The sequence below is a fragment of the Megalobrama amblycephala genome, linkage group LG4 (assembly GCF_018812025.1).
Source record: "Megalobrama amblycephala isolate DHTTF-2021 linkage group LG4, ASM1881202v1, whole genome shotgun sequence".
Lineage (NCBI taxonomy): Eukaryota > Metazoa > Chordata > Actinopteri > Cypriniformes > Xenocyprididae > Megalobrama > Megalobrama amblycephala.
The window spans coordinates 51,480,461-51,503,525 of NC_063047.1; the positions used below are offsets into that span (position 1 = coordinate 51,480,461).

At 36.2% G+C, this 23,065-nt stretch overlaps 1 protein-coding gene across 3 annotated transcripts in view; it reads right to left on the reverse strand.

Annotated features, from left to right (window-relative positions):
• Positions 1-3,513: 3,513 nt before the first annotated feature.
• The window catches only part of LOC125267868 (nucleus accumbens-associated protein 2), a 47,004-nt gene continuing 27,452 nt past the window's right edge, over positions 3,514-23,065 (reverse strand). Inside the window, exons 2-7 of one of the 3 annotated variants that reach the window (XM_048189897.1) lie at positions 20,087-20,238; positions 17,157-17,988; positions 10,868-11,044; positions 7,383-7,488; positions 4,986-5,083; positions 3,514-4,876 (exon numbers count right to left, since the gene is read on the reverse strand). In XM_048189897.1, the coding sequence (XP_048045854.1) occupies positions 4,365-4,876; positions 4,986-5,083; positions 7,383-7,488; positions 10,868-11,044; positions 17,157-17,943 (1,680 nt within the window). In that variant the 5' untranslated portion in view covers positions 17,944-17,988; positions 20,087-20,238 and the 3' untranslated portion in view covers positions 3,514-4,364. The remainder of the gene's footprint in view (positions 4,877-4,985; positions 5,084-7,382; positions 7,489-10,867; positions 11,045-17,156; positions 17,989-20,086; positions 20,239-23,065) is intronic. The other 2 variants (XM_048189896.1, XM_048189898.1) reach the window with 2 other exon arrangements.

Genomic DNA, 23,065 nt, shown 5'->3' on the forward strand with positions numbered 1-23,065 from the left:
GCGGGTTGAATCGACCAAAAATAACGTGATATTTAGTCCCTGGAATGCGAATTTTACCAGGTGATCCCCACCAAAAACGCAAATTTTACCCTCTGGATTTTACCATGGGATCCCCCTGAAATGCAATTGGGCGGGTTTTGTTGTGAAAACCTGGCAACCCCAAGGGGGATTCGATTTCTCATGACATTTGCAAATTGAATGTGTCAGGTCTTATCCACTTCCAGTCATTTTCAGCTCCTCCCAAAACATTTCATACCATATTATTTGAATGTGTTGTCGTAACACACAGGTCTGTAGCCCAAGTAGTTTTATCATTTCAGCACTAGTTGATTCCCGAAGAATCGTACACATTCACAGAAAACTGCGTTGAAAAATAAGGTGGATAAAAGACATGCTTGAAAGTACTAGTGTAAGAACTGGCCTTAATGATCATATATTAGTTCCAGCACATTTTAGTGACTCTTTCTACCTTTAGAAATGTATTGCTATCGCTCTAAATAGTCACAGACTACATAAACATGAAATCTAACAGTATTAATCATACCAGACATCTTTTCAAGGATCCATCTGTCAGTTCTGGTCAGAATCTTCAGGTTTGTAGAGGTTATTAAAACAGCAAACCAACAGCTGTGATAAACAACAAGTTTTTTTTTTTTTTGCATAATTTCCCAAACCGTCTCCATAAACGAAGGTTTGATCATTATTATTAACAAACAAGGCCGAAGTGTAGTTATTATGATGGTATCAGTAGTCACAATAAGGCACAAGTTCTTCAACCACAACAAAACCAAGGCGATTATTCCTCCTTAAGACGTTTCATCCTCACAGAGACGCGAGTCAGGAATCTTCCTGATTAATAATGATAAAACAAGAGAAGAGAGTGAAGATGATGTTTTGAACTCTTCACAAGAAAGAAAGAACAAATGTGTCTTTAGTTTAGTCATCTAGTGTTGATTAGAATCATGACAGCTGTCAATCAACGGCACTGACGAGGCACTTTAACAACCGACAGTGCAAAATAAACCACCAATCGAATCAAATATAACGCCGCCAAATCAGTAGATCTCAACGTCATCAGGACTGAAGAAGGATTTCCATAAACTCGACATACCTGGAGATTCTGACGACCACAGTATTAATAGCCTGATAAAGATAACGCTCTTAAAGTCTCAGTGAGAATATTATATATGTTTGCGTCATTAAATGTTTAAGAGCTTACACTACCGGTCAAAAGTTTGGAATAAAATTGATTTTTTTAATGTTTTTTTTTTTTTTTAAAAGAAGAAATATTTCTTCTTATTATCAATATTAACATTTTTGCGAAAAGGGTGATACATTGTTGCCAAGTCCGCGGAATTGGGCTACTTTAATACCATCGCAGCGGGTTGTTTTTCATGTCCGCGGGTTGAAGTGACCCCAAATAACATGCTATTTAACCCCTGAAATGCAAATTTTACCAGGGGAACCCCACCAAAAAAATGTGGATTTTACCCCCTGGGCTAGTTTTGAGTAGCGATTGGGTGGATTTTGTTGTGAAAATCTGGCAACCCTGGTGATAGACTACCATTCAAATTTAAGTAAGGATTCATTAAATTGATCAAGAGTGACAGTAAAGGCATTTATAATGATGCTAAATATTTCCTTTGAACATTTTTCTGAAAGTATCACACTTTCCAAATATATATATATATATATATTAATAATAATTGAGCAGCAAATCAGCATATTAGAATGATTTCTGAAGGATCATGTGACACTGAAGACTGGAGTCTGAAAATTCAGCTTTGATCACAGAAATAAATTACAGTTTACAATATATTCACATAGAAAACAGCTGATTTAAACTGTAATAATATTTCACAATTTTTGCTGTTTTTAAATCAAATAAATGCAGCCTTGGCAACAATAATTTTTTTTTTTTTTTAATCGTAACTATATTCCAAACTTTTGACCACTAGTGTAAATCAAAATAACATATTTCATGAAGAAAACGCACACACACACACACACAAAAAAAATCAAGTGCTTTCCAACCCTGCTCCTGCAGAACCTCCATCAACACACATTTTGAGTCTCTTAAGGCCAAAGATCATTTGGTGATTTTGGTGAGAATCACTTCATGTTTTTGTCATATCGTGTCATCTGTAGACCGGAGGGCTTGTTCTGTTAGTGTCCTCTAGACTAGTGCATGTGTCAGAAACACATAGGGAACAGGAAGCGCTTCGCACGTAAAGCAAAGCCTGCGTGAACAGAATCACCCAGAGACACGAACGTCACTCTTAGTGCCGCTCGTCGCCATCTTAAACCCATCAAGTGCAAATGTGAAGAAGCCAGCGAGTTCATTAAACAGTCTACAGTACAGAAAAACTTGTCTCTTAGATTCCAGACTGTTCCCACATCTCTGACGCCTTCCTTACATTAACAGTAGCAGTTTTTCTGCTTGTTTTTGGGGATGCAGATTTTATCAAGGCTGTGAATTTGTATCAGATTTGGCATGCAAGCGGTGGAAGTGAGCGCACATTCTAGCAGCGTCGGCGTGCGTTTGTCTCTGTGAGTGTCTGACGTCATGCGAGCGTTCAGACGGTCAAACACGCGCAGGCATCTGAAAGACGATGGAAGCATTCAAAACTACTGCACTTAAAAACTGTGCAGTGACATGAAACATCACTTAACTGTCATGAAATGAATCAGTTCAGTTTTATTAAACGCAGATAGTAGATGAATCTCACAAAATAACATGCTCAGATCACGTTTCACCATGTTATGTTTGCATTGTGACGTTATTCTAATGAAAATTACATCAAATTGCATTAATCAATGATTCTAATACAGTACTTTAAAAATAAATATGAAAACAATATGGAAGTAAAATAATGCCATATGTTTTTGAAATAAAAAGCTTGCTGAATTGCACTCCTTGAAAAAAATATGCATTGCATTAACTTGTGTGCTTGTATTTTAATGCATTGTATTTTTAAGGCTTGCATTTTTATGGGCTGAAATTCAACATGGTTTGTATATTTAAGCTGTGAATATTTCAATTCACACACATTTTCATCGTAAAAAAAAAAAATCAATAATCCATATTCACCTTTCAGATTTCACTTCCAAAATATTAATTCTGTTTAAAAATACAACCTATAATATTCAGCAGGCAATTTTCTGTCCATTTTATTTTACGTCCGCAAATTCAGTGGTTCAAATTTCAACATTTCGCAATGCAAGCCCTAAAAATACAATGCATTAAAAGACAGACAAGCACAGTTAATGCAATGCATATTTTTTGCAAGTAGCAATTCAACAAGCTTTTTATTTCAAAAACATATGGCATTAGTTTACTTCCATAGAAGAAATGTATAGTAGTGGCCAAAAGTGATGTATATATCTTCACCCTTTATTCAAATATTATTAAAGGTTTTGTAATAATATTGCATAGTTGTGCTTGTAGTCGATTGTTTTATTTGTGATAATAATGCAATGAAACATGACAAAATGTGCTGACCTTTTTTTTGGATGGTAAAATAAAACGTGTAGCTGTAGTTTTGCCAAATAATTTTGTCAGATAAATACCTTAAACAAGTTCTTCCCTCATATCTAAAAAATACAAAATATTTTGATGCTTTAATCAAACTTGTGGGATTATTAAAAACAAGTATCTCCCACTTTTGGCCACTACTATATATATATTATAACAATTACTAGTAATTATTTCTTAATAGTTTATTTATTTATATATTTCTATAATTTTAGGGGCTTAACTGTCATAAATAATGGGTATGATTACATGCACTGGAATGAATCCAATCGGATTTAAGATTCTAGGATTTTATGTTTATATGAACCCTAAACATTACAATCCGATTCACATATTTGTTTACATGTATTGCAAACAACAGTTGAGTTCAGTCAGATGTTTACATGAGGCTTTTCAGTCATCAATCTGATTACAAACATGTAAACTGGGCTATTTATTTGAATGAGGCTTCATTTCTTGTTGCAAAAGTTCTGTTTTTTGGGGCGTAATGTGATCTGGTCATGCTTTTGCGAGATTCACTGCTATATTTATGGCAAAGTGATCTCAAGAACGGAACATGCAAAACGTAATATTATGTTTCACAATGAAGGTCACCCGCAGCTTCGTCACACGACTTCTGCTCTCTGGAGTAAATGACACTGTCCAGATGACTTTCAACTTGAAATACTAGTTTCCAGGATAACTGAACAGGTAAGTGTTTCTTCACGAGCGATGCCTGTGTGTGTTTGGCTTTCTGAATACACAGATTCTTCCCTTCAGCATGTATTCACACGGTGGATATGAACTGAAAGGTGGTTTCCGGAGTCAATAAGGAAGCCGTCTGCTCCGCTCACTTCCCGTTTATTCTCAGGCCGTCTGCAAACTCCTCCTCCTCTTCCTCCTCCTGTTGCTGCTGCTGCTCAGGGGGTGTGGCCACAGAGGCCCCGCCCTCAGCTCCAGGCTTGACAGGCCCCGCCCCCAACGTCCCCTCAGCACTGTCGGTCTGGGCTTCCTCCTCCTCGTCCTCCTCCTCGCCGGGAAGATCCTCACCGCTATCCATCGGCAAATGAGTCCTCACGGGTTCCTTGCGCTCGGCGTAGAGCCGCTGCTCCAGATTCAGGCCCGAGGGAAGCAGGTTCTTGAAGTCAGGCTCGAAGGGCAGCTGAACGCCCACCGGCAGCCCGCCGACACCCAGACTCACGGCCGCGGACGAGCCCTGATAGACCTCCATCCCATCCGGCAGCATGGACTGGATCTTGGGAAGCCAGCGCTTCCGTACGCGGCGCGCGTTGGTGCACATGTCAGCGGCGATGACGTTCATCTCACTTTCCTTAAAGTTGGGAGCAAAGTTCTGACAGTAAACTGAAAGAAAAAGAACGTTATTAGGAGAGTGAATACAAAATGTTTCCTCATAACATGAATGAATGGTGGATTATGAATGTTGACTCATGACATATAGAGCGTGACGTACGTTTGACAGCGTTTAGGACTCGACTGTCCAGTGGTTTTCGGCTGGGGTCGCTGGTTGAAGATCGGATCCCCGTCCCACAGCTGTTTGCTAATGTGTTTCTGCAGGTTCAACAAACAGAAAGCAATGAGAAAACACTCAATATCTCATATACTTGCACTTCAGATGAATGACGTGTATGTAAAAAGTCACGGTTCGGTACCTTGTTTTCGGTACAGCAGTATAAGAGGTCAAGTTACAGAACTCAAAACTTCCTTGTTAGTCCAAAAACTGCTTTTAATGAAACGACTCATTTCGAGAATCAGATCAACGTGATACAGTGATTCCGGATCACTGGACTAAAAATAACATCACCTTCCAAAGGATCCTAATGCTAGGAAATTTCTTATTTACAGTGCACAGCATAAATGAGTACACCCCCTCTGAACAAATACAAAAAGATGTATTTTCTTTATGATCACCAAAACAATTCATGGAAAGATGGCAAAACTAAAATGTATTAAACATATGCATAATGAAAACTGTGAAATGTGTGTCATTAATAGCCATAAAATAAGTAAATTAGCCAATTTTGTTTAAATGAAGGATTGCAGAAATGAGTACACCCTTGATTTAATTCAACAAATGTATAATATTCTAGCACTCCATAATTTTGAATATACTGCTCTGACCCTTCTTGCACGGAGTGAACAAGTTCATGACAAATCTGTCCTGTTTAACTCCTGGATGATGAGCTCCTCAAATGCCCTGATCTTTAATCTCAACTCGTCTCTACAGAATCCCCCACAGGCGCTCAAGAGTGTTAAGATTTGGTGAAATACATGTCCACAGAAGGTTTTTCACTTTGGGAGAATGCATATCCACATTGTCATGTTGAAAAATGCCCAACAATGCAGGGAATGAGGAAAGGGTAACATCTTCTGTTTCAAGTTTGTGTATTAAATTACACAGTGGTGTGTGAATTCATGACAGCATTGATAAAGCACAACTCCCTCACACCTTCAGCACTCATACATCCCTATATAAGAGCTTTACTACCCCTGAACTTTACTGTGGGAATCAGGCACTTCTCTCCATACTCCTCCTCTAGCAACACCAGAACATTTCTGATGCTGTTAGATCCAAAATGATTGATTTGGTCTCATGAGACCAGAGTATTGATTCCCAGAGTCTATAATTTGTAAATATGGGCTTTGGAAATGGCTAACTGACTTTATTGTGCTTTGGCTACAGTGGGTAGTTCCAGTGAGAACAACAAGCATGCATGTCATTTCTGCAGGCTGTATCTTACTCTGTGAGATCAACAGTCACTCTTTTCATAGCTTTTGCTGGCTCTGAGACACTCGCTTGGGATTTCTCCTGCTCTTTGTCTAGCAAAAAAATCCCTCATCCCTAAATGAAAGCTTAAAATGAAGGCCTGATTTTTTCAGGGGCCTTGTCACAAGTCCATTGTTTTTGAATTTCTGTGTTACTTTTGCTATATTTTCACACTTAAATGATTTGGTAATCCTCTTGTACCACAGTTCTCTCCCAAGTGCTTCCATGTTGACAGCATTAAGTCTGAGAATGATTCAGTGGGCTATATAATATAGAAATTACTTCTCTTTAAATGTTTTGGTTCAACATACTTATCTGTTGATCAAACATTTCCTTAAACTTACACCAGAATTTTTTTTATTTCGTTTTACTTAGTAACATTTAGGTGGGTGTACTCATTTTTGCTAAGCAACATTTTATCACCTTGATAAGAAAATCTTATTTTCCTGAATAATTTTAACATGCTTCTTTAGTAATTGATTAAGCAGACTTGCTGGAACATTATATCTCTAAAGAACACTAACATGTCTTCTAAGTAACTGAGTAATTGCTGACTTTCAGAAGTTTCAGAGGAGGTGTACTCATTTATGCTGTGCACTGTATTTTGAACTACAGTATGTGAATCTCTCAGTAGAGCATTATTTGTTCGAAAGAGCTCTATGTGTAATATGCAAAGATGTTAGCCAATCACAGCAGTGGGCGTTCACATTGAAGTCTCACAGTAGACACGCCCCTTAAAACAGAGTGTTCAAATCAGAGGCTAAAACCAGGGTAGTAAATGGCCTTATATTTTCTAAATTATGACAATTTTTAATGTAAAAATCATTATGAGTGCACCTTAAGAAACATTATAAAATGATAAAAAAATTAATTCTGACTTTATATCACACACTTCTGACTTTATAACTCGCAATTCTGACTTTATAACAGAAGTTCCGCACATACAACGATTAAAGCAACGCTGCATTTGTTCGGTACACATGTGCACCGAAACAAAAGACCCGTAACGAAGGTTTTCAATAGGAATACCCAAACCGTTACACCCATTGCAGACAGCGGTCGTTTCGGTGTGATGTCACAAACCTGTCAAAGAAGGTAGCGAGGAGCCTCCGCAGCAGCACCTTGTGTTTGACGCCGGCACACAGATGGCAGTTCATCAGCTGACCTCTGGTCATGAACACACCTGTGCCTGAACACAACAACAATCAACAACACTGGACTATCAGCTCATCAAGAACATCAGGAACGCCAATAAGGTGAAAATAAATTGTTTTTGTATTACAAGTTTTCTTAAATGTTATATTTAAATATGCAAATGAGCTACTATCTAATTAAATATGCCCTCATTTGCATACATTTCCAGAACAAAAATGTGAATATTGGATAAAGCCAGGTTCAAAATTCTTTGTATGAATTGTATGTTCTTTGATTTGTATGATTTAATTTATTATTTTCATTTATTTATTAGTGAAAATGATTTAAAGTAAACTAAATCATCAACCATTTTTTTTTTTTTAGAGTTTTGCTCTCATCCAGAAATTGCAGGCGTTTTTTTTTTTTTTTTTGGTAACACTTTATTTTGATGGTTCACTTTAGACATTCTACTAACTTTTCAACTACATGTCACCTAACCTAATTAGTGTATTAATTGAGTATTAGTGGACAATCTGCTTAATATCTGCTAAAACTTTATTTTGATGCTCCTCAACAGAAATTCTACTGACTATAAATAACTTTGCAAGTGCATCAACTTTATTCTACTAACCCGAACCCTAACCTAAGAGTCTACTAATACATTAATGACTGGTAGTTGACAAGTTACTTAAAGTGTAAGTATCTCTTAACATTACCTACTGTTACCTAGTCTTTTTATTACAAAATTTAAAGTAACATGTTTTGGTATTACTGTACTGTCTGTCTGTTCCTGCGCACAGATGCACATGTCTAAGTGATTACGTTTTGGAAAAGAGAGAGGATTTAAATTCAGTAGTTTAAAAAATGTTAAAGCAAATTAATTAAACTAAAAGTAGCCTGCATTAATTTTTTTTAAAAAGTAACTCAAATATTAATGTGTACATTTATAAAGTAACGTGTGACTTTACTCGTTACATAAAAAAACCTAATGATTGTCTAATGCACAATACATGTAATGCATTACTTCTTTAATAAAAAAATCGAATTATGTAATGCAAAGTATACGTTACTTTACTTGTTACATCAAAAAAGTAATCTGATTATGTAATGCACAGTACTTGTAATGTTACTTTACTTGTTACATCAAAAAGTGACCTGATTACAAAATACACAGTACTTGTAATGCATTATTTTATTCATTACATCAAAAATGTAACCTTATTACATAGTGCATAGTATTTGTAATGTTTCTTGTTACACCAAAAAAGTAATCTGATTATGTAAAGTATGCGTTACTTTACTCCTTACATCAAAAAGTAACCTGATTACATATTACAAATACTGTGCACTATGTAATCAGGTTACTTTTTGATGTAACAAGAAACATTACAAATACTGTGCACTGTTTCTTGCTACATCAAAAAGTAACCCGATTACAAAATACACAGTACTTGTAATGCATTACTTTACACCTTATATAAAAAACGTTACCTGATTACGGAATGCACAGTATTTGTAATGTTACTTCACTTGTTACATCAAAAAGTAATCTGATTACAAAATACACAGTACTTGTAATGCGTTATATTACTCCTTACATCAAAAACATAACCTGATTATGTAATGCACAGTATTTGTAATGTGTTACTTTACTTGTTACATCAAAAATCAAATCTGATTATGTAATACAAAGTGTTACTTTATTCTTTGCATCAAAAACATAACCTGATTACGTAATGCACAGTATTTGTAATGCGTTACTTTACTTGTTACATCAAAAAGTAATCTGATTACAAAATACACAGTACTTGTAATGCGTTATATTACTCCTTACATCAAAAACGTAACCTGATTATGTAATACACAGTATTTGTAATGCGTTACTTTACTTGTTACATCAAAAATCAAATCTGATTATGTAATGCAAAGTGTGTTACTTTATTCTTTGCATCAAAAACATAACCTGATTACGTAATGCACAGTATTTGTAATGCGTTACTTTACTTGTTACATCAAAAAGTAATCTGATTATGTAATGCAAAGTGTTACTTTATTCCTTGCATCAAAACCGTAACCTGATTATGTTATGCACAGTATTTGTAATGCGTTACTTTACTTGTTACATCAAAAAGTAATCTGATTATGTAATGCAAAGTGTGTTACTTTATTCCTTGCATCAAAAACATAACCTGATTACGTAATGCACAGTATTTGTAATGTGTTACTTTACTCGTTACATCAAAAATTAATCTGATTACAAAATACACAGTATTTGTAATGCATTACTTTACTTGTTACATCAAAACCGTAACCTGATTATGTAATGCACAGTATTTGTAATGTTACTTTACTCGTTACATCAAAAATTAATCTGATTACAAAATACAAAGTATTTGTAATGTGTTACTTTACTTGTTACATCAAAAAGTAATCTGATTATGTAATGCAAAGTGTGTTACTTTATTCCTTGCATCAAAACTGTAACCTGATTACGTAATGCACAGTATTTGTAATGTGTTACTTTACTCGTTACATCAAAAAGTAATCTGATTACAAAATACACAGTACTTGTAATGCGTTATATTACTCCTTACATCAAAAACGTAACCTGATTATGTAATGCACAGTATTTGTAATGTGTTACTTTACTCGTTACATCAAAAATCAAATCTGATTATGTAATGCAAAGTGTGTTACTTTATTCTTTGCATCAAAAACATAACCTGATTACGTAATGCACAGTATTTGTAATGCGTTACTTTACTTGTTACATCAAAAAGTAATCTGATTATGTAATGCAAAGTGTTACTTTATTCCTTGCATCAAAACCGTAACCTGATTATGTTATGCACAGTATTTGTAATGCGTTACTTTACTTGTTACATCAAAAAGTAATCTGATTATGTAATGCAAAGTGTGTTACTTTATTCCTTGCATCAAAAACATAACCTGATTACGTAATGCACAGTATTTGTAATATGTTACTTCTTAACTCGTTACATCAAAAATTAATCTGATTACAAAATACAAAGTATTTGTAATGCGTTACTTTACTTGTTACATCAAAAAGTAATCTGATTATGTAATGCAAAGTGTTACTTTATTCCTTGCATCAAAACCGTAACCTGATTATGTTATGCACAGTATTTGTAATGCGTTACTTTACTTGTTACATCAAAAAGTAATCTGATTATGTAATGCAAAGTGTGTTACTTTATTCCTTGCATCAAAACTGTAACCTGATTACGTAATGGACAGTATTTGTAATGTGTTACTTTACTCGTTACATCAAAAATTAATCTGATTACCAAATACATAGTACTTGTAATGTATTACTTGTTACATCCATAATCTGATTACATAGTGCACAGTATTTGTAATGCGTTACCCCCAACACCGTCTTTGACCATAAGGAAATGAGTGATTTCACCAACCTCCCACTAGTTCAAGCTTCTCTCCGGGGTCTCCCTCAGTGTATAGTTTGGGATGGCAGCGATAACCAATCTGACTGATGAGACTGGCGGGCAGTGCCACCAGATCCCGGCGGATCAGCACACAGGAGCGGTTCTCCAGCGACACGGGCATGACCGCCATCTCAGGCTTCTCTGCCACTGGAAGAGACAGAGTGACAGCGACATTAAACCAAAAGGCCTTTCTGTCAACTCAAATGATGTTTTGAAAGGAATATTGGAAATCTGTCAGTCGAAAAGACCATCAGATGCATTGCATCGCTGCTCAAAATCACTTCTAAGAGTTTCAGGCCCTGTTCTGCACACTACAAAAACTGATTTGATAAATAAGTCATGCCAACATATGTTCCATTAGCTACTTTAACTCATTAATATAATTTCAAAGTTGCTGAAAATTCAGCTTTGCATCACAGAAATAAATTACATTTAAAATATATTACAGAAGACGACAGTTATTTTAAATTGTAATATAATTTCACTGTTTTTACTGTATTTTTAATCCAATAAATGCAGCCTTGGTGCGCAGAAGAGACTTCTTTTAAAAACATTAAAAACTTTTAAATATTTCAAACTTTAGACCAACAGTGCACGAAATTCAACTGGACAAGATTTTAAAAAGTTAAAATGACTTGTGCAGTCAGTTTGATTAGACTGATTAAACTGAAGTGAAATTTTTAACACACTGCACTACGGTTTCATTTGTTAACATTTGTTAACTACATTAGTTAACATGAACTAACAATGAACAGTACTTCCACAGCATTTATTAATCTTAATGTCAATCTAAACATTTATTAATACATTATTAAAATCAAAAGTTGTATCTTTCCAGAAGAGGGCGGAGCTTTAACAGCTCAACAACAACAACAAAGTTGGAGAATCTCACGCAGCCAAAATGAGGATTGTCAGGATTTATATAAATGTTAAAGTTTGTGATGTCACCAACCCAGGAAGCTTGTTGTAGTCCTTAAAATACAATTTCTGTAAAAGAAAATATCTCCCTTTGCATTGACCTTTGAGCGTCGTAACTTTGCAGATGTTGTGTGAGCATAACAAGTTAAAGTGAAATCATAATCAAGGACCCCTTTAATATTAAAGGATTAGTTCACCCAAAAATGAAAATATTGTCATTTATTACTCATCCTCGTCCCGTTTTACACCCGTAAGATCTTCGTTGATCTTCGGAACACAAATTAAGATATTTTAGTTGAAATCCGATGGCTCAGTGAGGCCTGCATAGCCAGCAATGACATTTCCTCTCTCAAGATCCATTAATGTACTAAAAACATATTTAAATCAGTTCATGCGAGTACAGTGGTTCAATATTAATATTATAAAGCCACGAGAATATTTTTGGTGAATATTAAAACACTGCTTCAGGAAGCTTCGGAGCGTTATGAATCAGCGTATCGAATCAGCTGTTCGGAGCGCCAAAGTCACATGATTTCAACAGTTTGCCGGTTTGACATGCGATCTGAATCATGATTCGATACGCTGATTCATAACGCTCCGAATCTTCCTGAAGCAGTGTTCTGAAATCGGCCATCACTATATAAGTCGTTATTTTGTTTTTTTTAGTGCACCAAAAATATTCTCGTCACTTTATAATATTAATATTGAACCACTGTACTCACATGAACTGATTTAAATATGTTTTTAGTACATTAATGGATCTCGATGTCAAATGTCATTGCTGGCTATGCAGGCCTCACTGAGCCATCGGATTTCATCAAAAATACCTTAATTCGTGTTCTGAAGATTAACGAAGGTCTTATGGGTGTAAAACGGCACGAGGGTGAGTAATAAATGACAGAATTTTCATTTTTGGGTGAACTAACCCTTTAATTACTGTACAGTGAACTAACATGAACATTTTTATTAACGAACCTTAACAAAGGTTCATAAATGCTGTTAAACATATCGCTCATTGTTAGTTGATGTTAGCTCATGCATTGTCAACAAATGAGACCGGCTTAAAAGTGTTACCAATTGTCTTTTACAGTGACTTTATTCAGGGAAAGAACCTGCTCTTTCGCTTCCTTGATGCATCAGATTGCCTCAACTCAAAGCTCTGCACTGCCACGAAAAGTTCTGCTTTCCATTTGTCCTTCAGTCCTTAAACTGACACTCAACAATCACACACACACACACACACACACACACACACACACACACAAAGATCTCTCAAATAACCTACAATGTGACCCTCTAGAGTGCTAACTGATTACAGACAGAGTGCATTTCACAATCTCTGACGCCCGAGTGCCGGACGAGACCTGCAGTGAGTTCAGTGTGACTTTACCGACAGATGCATGATATGAGCTCCTGTACGGCCGTCTCTATGCAATAATGAAGCAGGTCTACAGTCAAATCAAACTGATAACACACAGCAGACAATAGACCAGCATGTTACTTCATATCCAGAAGGATTTGAGCTTTCAGTTGCACCTTTTTCAAACCCTGACTCCCTAAACTCAGGCTCATTCTCAGGAAACTGTCTTCATGACTTACTGCTGATGAAATAAACTGCAAACTGAACTATCCATCACTGTATTTACTGGACTGGGTTTAGTACGCAAATCATAACTTTTACAACAAAAAGATGTTTTTTATTGGAACATCATTGGATTTTCTTTGCATGGAAAAAGATTCGACCTAAATTTAGCTTTTAATGACATAAAATTGTTCCTTTTTTGTATTTTTTGGGCAAAAAAGGATGAACTTAGGCTGGGGGATTTTATAATTTCATATTTGAGTAATTGCCATCAGAATTTTATTCCTGACCATGTTTTTTTATACTTATATTGGCATCATAAAGCTTAATACATTTTTAAAATGATTGATCTTGGCGCAAACTACATATAAATAAATGTCTTTAAATTAATTTGCACAATTTTGCACTGATATATTAGTCTCATAAAGCTTAATATTTCAACTTACAAAGTACATGAAAACTAATTTGCTAATTTAGGCATTATTAAAGCCCAAGCCCTGAAGGGGCGAAGGCCCTATTGTTTCCTTAGGTAAGCTTTTTTCCCCCCGAACTTTCAGGCACTTTTGGGTCCCTTAACATGCTCAAAAACTCTTAAAACTTCGCACACACATAGGAATCGTCGGCCATCGTAGGGGGGCTCTGTGGCACTCCCTTTTATATGGTTGTATTTGAAGGGCTCTGTAGTGCACCCATTTTCACCTACAATAACCAAACTTCATACAGTTATAGATCTCATCAGCCGAACAACGTTCAGTCATACGACAGCGCTACAGGAAGTCGGCTATTTAGGGTTGTTAGATAAACACATGCTCTGGAATTTGATATACTTCTCTTAGGGGAATCATCCAATCACCACCAAACTCAGTCAGCATGAAGACAAGACATTGAGGATGCTAAATTGCGGACAGATTTTGGATATCTCAAATGGTTTGGCCGTGGCGTTGAAATTAATTTATGGCAGGAAAAAGGGAAACAGAAAGTGTGTTATAACTTCTGCAAACGTGGACTGATTTTGATGAAACTTCAGCCATGTGTTCGTTGTAGGAATCCGATCACATGGATGTGACTATTGTGAGTCAAAGTCATAGCACCACCAACTGGCAGCAGGAAGTGTGTCACTTTCAAAATCCTTTGAAATTGCCCTCTAATTTTTACCTGATTCGCTTCAAATTTAGAATAATGTCAAGGCATAGAAGATGTAGACTTGTGAAAGGATTCTTGATATCTTAAATACTGTTGCCATGGCAACACATAGAACTTTAATAACATTCTTGGGTGTTTTTGAGTCTCTTAGCATGCTTCAAATTTCATGAAACTCAACACACATGTCAAAGTTGTCAGCCAGTAGACATGGGCAAAGCCTTAGAAATGGGCAGGGAGGAGGGGCACTATAGCGCCACCTTTTGACAAAAGTTGGGGAGGGTTATTCTTACCTACAGTCACCACAAAGACACTGAAGAAGCGAATGATTATAGGATATCTCGAACAGTGTTGCCATGATGAGGGATTAAATTAATGACAATAAAAGGGAAAAAGTCTCTCATATCGTGTAAAATCATCGTTTGATTTAAATTAAAATAATTTTGTATGTTGCCCACCATGCACGTTTCCTTAAGCAACCGGGGTGGCGTGGCGCCGGGGCTTGGGCCCGTCATCGATGCTTGCAGCTATATTTTTTTTACTGATCTTCAATCCCGTAACCTTTTGAATGTATCAGGGTTGATGAGTTTTAAAAGTGAAATGGGTTATTAATATGTTTTGATATGTGATTTATTAGCACCACTTCCTAAAAATAAACCTCTAATTATATAAATGATTCGCTTCATGCTTTTGAACGAGTGCTTTCTGGAGAAAGATGTTCTGTACAATAACATCAGGTTATCTTTAGCACTCGTCTCTGCTATCACAGTTAAACAGACGTCTCGTCTGCCCAATGTTCACACTTCTCTTCGCAGCCTGTTTTATGTCTCATTACAGCCGTTTTGACAGCTCAAATTCTGCCAGTCGTTAAAAAAAGAATCATTTGTAAGCTCAAGGATGGATTGGGACCTTCACATTAAACACAGCTCTGAAATATAATTAGGTGTATCAAATTTTACTTTTGGCTCTGGCTCATCTTACCCGACTCTCCTCTACTTAAAATTGTCTAGACAACTTCACACGCTGACACAAAGAAATGAGTCTGTAATCTATGGTTTAGTAGTGAAAAGTGCTTTGAAAAGATGTTTTTGACAGAAGTCTCTTTTTCTCACCAAGGCTGTGTTTATTTGATCAAAAATACAGTAAAAATTGTGAAATATTATTACAATTTAAAAAAAAAAAACAGTTTTCTATGTGAATATATAGTAAAGTGTAATTTATTCTTGTGATCAAAGCTGAATTTTCAGCATCATTACTCCAGTCTTCAGTGTCACATGATCCTTCAGAAATCATTCTAATATGATGATTTGCTGCTCAAGAAACATTTATGATTATTATCAATGGTGAAACCTGGTGGAATTTTTGTGGAAACCATGATACATTTTATTTTTCAGGATTCTTTGATGAATAGAAAGTTCTAAAGAACAGCATTTATTTGAAATAGAATCGTTTTGTAACATTATAAATATCTTTACTGTCACTTTTGATCAATTGAATGCATCCTTGAGGCATACAAACAATTTCTTTAAAAAAACAAACAAACATTTGACTGGTGTCTGAGCAGATCCACCATATTTTTACAAAGACTGTACCACGAACAAAGAGTTTTTAGGCGAGAATGTAGTTGTTTAGACCTGAAATATGTGATTCATATTTAATCATAGCATCTATTTTACAATTTGTTTAGATGTTTTCGGAGATGTGAGCTCCAGGCCGTCAGCGGTCGTTCAGTGCTCGAGTACCCGCTGAGAACAGCTTCATCTCGGCCAGTGCTTCAGGGATTTGCTGCTGTGTCTTACAGTGGTTAAACATGAGATATAATTAAGTTTAGGTACATAAAACGGGCAATCTTTGGTCTTATTAATCTATTACTTGTTCCTGAGCTAATCAAATTGAGCTTTGTTAAATGTAATAATTTAATATTAAAGCTATATTTAACTCACATCCTGCTTTTGTACCTTTGAATGAATTGTACAATTGTGTTTATTTCCTATTGTCATTTATAATGGCTATTGTTGTTCATTTAAATTTTGTTGTTCAATAAATTTATTTTATATAAATATGTTATATTTGGTATTGAGAAAACTTTACGTGTGAATGAATCAGTCGCAAGAGACTTTTAAATTGACTCTTGTAAACGAAGGATGTTGTTTTAGGGATGTTATTGGAAATTTCCTTAACTGTAAAGATATCGCTTTCCTCAGCAGACATTCAAATGATTTTTTATAATGGATATAATATTATGGAGATCGACCTGAAGAATGAATGTTATATCAGACACAGGTAATGCTCGCTCAGGCGCAAAAGAGGGTTTTAAAGATACTCCATAATGGTTTCTTTCTTATTTACACACTCGTGCCGTCGAACTGCTGTATAAACGCAATATCACACTCGTAGCCGTGCGATATGGCTGTATATCAGCACAGTGTGATTAATACCTACAGCCGATTCACAGCCATGCTGATATACAGCCATATCGCACAGCTACGAGTGTGATATTGCTCATATATATACACATTTTACTGTGCTTTTTGACTTTCTCGTTATCTCTTTTCAAAGCATCTGTTTTTCACCTTGACAAAAATGGCATTGGATAATATAATTTGTCATTCAAATCACCAGAAAGAGTGGGAAAGAAACTGGGTTTACTTCCGTAAGGGTTGGCGGAGCGGCCGCACAGCTGGCTGTAGGTTTCCTCTGCGTCAAAGGGCTCTTCCTCGAACTCCTCGTCTTCGTTCTGGTATGACGTGGGGCTGTCAGTGGTTGGGAGGCTCGATGCTCCTGGACTAGAGCGCTCTCCGAGATACGCTGACGCTCCGGGTACGAATGTGCCCGCCGCTCCAGCACAGAAGAGCGAAGCACCTCGACCCGGACGCGTCCCGTCGGCCCGTTTCACCGGCGGCTCCTCCAGCTTGATCCTGCGGGATGGCAGCGAGGGCGACCACACCGACGGCACCAGCGGGTTGTTGCTGGGACTCTGCGGGCCCGAGTTGGGCTCGTCCATGGCGGCTGTGGCCGAGTCGCAGTGCGGAGAGTTGGCTTTGAACATCAGGTCCATGCCGCGCTCCACGATGTGCTGGATCTGCAGGTATCCGGCCGTGTACATCACCACCAGCTGCTCGCTGGCCGCCATGGTCAGCTTCCCCGTGTAGCAGAAGCCCAGGATCTGCTGGAAGCAGGCCGGCGTGACGGAGGACGGCAGCTCGAACTGCGCTTTGCTGCTGCCGCTGAACAGGTCGCGGAAGTACAGGCTGCTGGCCGCCAGCACGGCGCGGTGGGCCTTGAACGCCTGGCCCTTCACCACGATGGAGACGTCGCAGTACTGGCCCTGCAGGCGCTGCTCGTTCAGAGAGCCCAGCACCATGCTGCCGAAGTTGGGGATCTCCATGTGGAGCATCTGGGACATGACGGCCCGCGTTCACACCGTCGACAGAGTCGGCGAGAGGGTCATCTGCACAGAGACACGCAGAGAGAGAAACGGACACACTGTTAGACGGAGAATGACAGGGTTAGATGGTATCCTGACCAGGGTTAGAGTTCAAACTAAACCCATTTCTGTTACTTGACAATCAAAGAAACATTGAAACATTCAAATGAAATACTGAAAATTATTATTATTTTTTTTTTTAAATTAGCTAGTTCCCAAGACATTTAATTTAGATTCAACTTAAAGTTTTAGTAATTCTATTCTTTTTGTCATTTTTATTAGTTTTTTTTTTTAAACATGACTATAGTTTTTGATTCTAGTTTGAGTAATTTTTGTACTTCAAGTAAAATTAGAATGAAAATGGGAAACATAAAAATTAAAACTAATTGAAAAATACATTAAATAAACATTAACTGAAATAAAACACAATATATTCATATATTTAAGCTACTTATTTTATTTCAGCTAGTTGCCAACTCATTTTCATTTAGTTGTAACTGAGGGTACTAAAATAACTAAAACTGAAACGAATATAAATTAATAAAACTATAGACATTTAAAAAAAATAAATAAATAATAAAAATGACAAAAACAAGAAAATTGCTAAGCCTTGAAGTAAAATGATAATGAAAATGGGAAATATAAACAAAAACTTATTCAAAATATAAAATAAACAATAACTTATATATATATATATATATATATAAAATACAATACTAAAAATGAGATAAAAATGAATAAATATGCATATTTAAAAATAAAAAATAAAACTCTTGGTAAATATGAGCAAAGGCGGCTGTGAAAATAAATCTGCATTGATAATCCTTTTGAACTTTCATTCAAAAAATTTTAACATATCATTCAAGTAAAACAATTGAAAGTGGGGAATGTTTTCCTCTAGTTCATGTTGGCATCCAATTATTGCAACATCCTTTTCCCAAGATTCTGAAGGATAAACAATGTAGATTTATTTTCAAAGCCCCTTTGATCATATTAACAAGGGTGCCAATAATTCTGAAGTGGACTGTAAATATAAAAATTAAAACTAACCTAAAATATGAAATAAACATTAATATAAACACTTAAATAAAATAAAATATTAAAAAATATATATTTTTTAACTTCATCTAGTTGCCAAGGCAACATTTCTCATTTTCATTAAGTTGTAAATTAATGTACTAAAATAACTCAAACTGAAATAAAGATAAAAACAATACAGACTTATTTACTTTAAAAAAGGGAAATATTAAAAAAAAAATTAAAAAAAATTAAATAAAAGCATATAAAATAACACTCACAGGAACCTTGTTATTAAAATAATTTTGAAATAAATCTTTTGAAAATAAATCAATTAAAAAATCATTTGAACTTGATAAATAAATCTGTAAAATAAACAGATTTATACTTCAGACAGGAACTTTTTATTTTCATGAATAAAGAAATAGTTAAAAAAGGAAGAAAGATAATATAAAAAGTCAAAGGCACTGTAAACGGTGTAAGCCTGCGCTAACGCTAATTTTACATACAGTAAACCATGAATATGACATAAAAGTTGGCAAGGTTTGTACAATTAAATATTTTAGATATTCAAAGACTTGATTAAATGATATAAATGCATATTTGCTGAATGTCGACGTATATGAGAAAATTATTATTATAGCACTTGCCTTTCTATTATCAAACAGAACGGTTAAACAGAGAGAGTAAACTAATGAAAACGGAGAAACGCACTGCCGATCTCAGCGATGTCAAAATAAAAGTCCTGCTCATGACTCTTATCGGCAAATAGAAAAACTTAACGGCCGATGCCAGTAATTGAAAAAAGTCAAATACCATCCGATATATCAGTATTGGCAACATACTGGTTGACCACGAGAAATGGACACCAGTAAAGAAGCTCTGAATGGCCTCGACATCAGCTGATAAACACATTTGAGCTCTGAGCGTTGATCAGACACACACACACACACACTCAGTAATCACACCGTCACACACACTCCACAGTATCAACAATGACAAACACTGAAGTTCCGCTCTTGGGAAACAGCGCAGCACATTTCCAGGAACAACAACTGAAGCGCAGTCTGTCTCTCTGTCCATCACTCGCTCACAGACGGCTGACCTGATCGGAGTTTCGGAGTTTTCCGTGTAAGTGACAAAGCTTTCGCCTGCGTCCGTCTCCCGGTCTGAACTCAACAAGTGCGACTGCAGCTGTGCCAGTGTTTGCATGCTGAAAGAAATCAATGCTGCATCTATACGTCTCACAGAGACCAGCTACAGTTACAGACAGAGAGAGAGAGAGAGATGGGTGAGGGAGGGGTGAGAGACAGAGCAAAGTCATTTCAGGACAGAAGCAGCAAAGAAAAGCAATTGCAGCACGACACCATCAAACACACACACACTCACACACACACACTGCAGATTTCAATGTAGGCAAATCATGCTGTCCTGAAAAGACCACACAGATGATTTTCATGTCATTTGTTGGATGCTTTATGAGCTTGTGCTGTTATTATAAGAGCATCACAATATGAATATGAAACAACTAATTTATGGAATAACTCACATCTGCATCTTACTGAAGAAACACTGTCCTGTCCTGTCCATCTCATTTTCATTTAGTTTAACATTTTTGTACTAAAATAAATAAATAAAAATGGTAATTTTAAACATAAAATTAATACAAAATATAGACTCTATGGAGTTTGGGTTCCTTGCCGCTGTCGCCTTTGGCTTGCTTAGTTGGGGACACCTGACATTTGATATGATCCGCCTGCATTCACACTATTCTTTAAGAGCTGCTGTGCAGTCAAAATAATGTATTAGTTATCAATGTAAAGCTGCTTTGACACAATCTACATTGTAAAAAGCGCTATATAAATAAAGGTGACTTGACTTGACTCATTAAAAAAATGAATAGAAATGACAAAAAACACAAAATTACTAAAACTTGTGTGTCTGTGTTTATATATATACACTTTGAAACAGTCTATTTTAAATGAGGCTTGGCCCACAGGACACGACGGCACTTCTGGACCATGTTCACACATGGCTTCCTATTTGCATGATAGAGCTTTGGTTGGCATCTGCAGATGGCACGGCGGATTGTGTTTACTGACAGTGGTTTAGTTGGCATCTGCAGAAGGCACGGCGGATTGTGTTTACTGACAGTGGTTTAGTTGGCATCTGCAGAAGGCACGGCGGATTGTGTTTACTGACAGTGGTTTCTGGAAGTATTCTTGGGCCCATTTAGTAATGTGATAGACACAATCAGTATCGTCTGAGGGCCCGAAGACCACGGGCATCCAATAAAGGCCTTGTCCCTTACACACAGAGATTTCTCCAGTTTCTCTGAATATTTTGATGATGTTATGCACTGTACATGATGAGATTTGCAAATCCTTTGCAATTTGACATTGAGGAACATTGTTTTTAAAGTATTCCACAATCTTTTTACACACTCTTTCACAGCTCTGCCCATCTTTGCCTCTCTAAGACATCCTAAGACATCTTCATCAGCTGAATCTTTTCTAAATTTCTTGCTTTTTCAGCCATTTGTTGCCCCCGTGCCAACTTTTTTGAGACCTGTAGCATACATCAAATTTGAAATTAGCTCATTTAGTGGATAAAAGTGTAAAATGTCTCCCTTTAAATATTTGTTATGTTATCTATGTTCCATTGTGAATAAAATATTGGCTCATGTGATTTGAAAGTCTTTTAGTTTTCGTTTTATTCAAATTTTAAAAAAACGTTCCAACATTGTGGCGTATATATACATATATACAACCCAAAATTGTATATATGTATATATGTGTATGTATATTTATGTTTATGTTTTCTGTGGCAGAAACAAGCTTCCGTATGAAGTTATGGACTAGGTGCACAAGATGGCGCCGTGAGCTGCGGCGATGCGACTGTGCGCATGGTTACTTCCGCTCGTGCCCGTCTGGTCGTAGCGACGCTTGCATTTGGTGCTGGGAGAAACTTAAATATGAAACTTGGCTCGATATAATAGAATTTTTTTAATTAAATAGAAGATGGTGGCCTATCAGAGACGAAAGAAATCCTTGTTATATTATTGTGTAACGTTACCTCTGTGTGGAAATTCAACGAAATACACGGAGATACACGATCTTTGACTTTTAATCTTTCTCCTGTTGATTATGTGGTTCAGGCTCCATAGGGATCTCTTTATCCATACAAAACACTCAAGTATGTAATATATCTCCTGATTTTGTTCTGACAGCTGGGGAACTAAATGGCTCAAAAACTGCGTGGAACAACACTGGACCATCATGAAGATTTAATGTTTGCTATTGTCAACTGAAGCATCAATCCTCAACAGAGATAAATAAACATGAGAATATGATATGGACTCAGTGTATGCTTTAGTAACTTTATTTGGTAACATTATTATCGCTAACTGTATTATTAGTAGCCAATGTAATTCAAATGCATAATTTTCAGTGTTTGTATTTCCCCTGTGCGTTTCTATTAATTACTGCATTTATTTAGTTCAAGTGAGACGAGTAAAGAGCATTTGTTGCATAAGTCTCGTCTAAGCAACAGAAAACTTATTTTACTACGGGTAAAAAAAAAACGTAAGATACCTAAACTGTTTGTGCTACAGTTAAAAATGTAAACTAATCGCAATCTTTTCACGGCCCTTGTTTTTATCTAAAAAATAATTTATGGAAAGAGTAGCTATGTGATCATATTGATGGAGCAATGTAGGTAAGTGAAAATTTATGCTCAGAATTGAGAAATATGGAAATAAATTTATAACGGGGCAAACGTGTCAATGTTCACAAGGCATTTTATGCAGACAACTCTAATCGTAGTTGCATATTTAAAGGCATTGTTGTCTTTGTATATGCTTATGCACCACGAGTTCGTTAATCTATTCTAACACATGCATGCATGCATTTAAATGACATTGGCTCATGTGATTGTACTATATATCTTAGTTGTTTTAAGTGATATAACAGATTCTATAAACAACAAAGTGAAACTGGAAGTCTATATGCGTACACTCACTGATTGAAAATCCAAAATGGCGGCCCCGTGCAACTAGTCCATTGTAGCATTGTTTTCATTATGA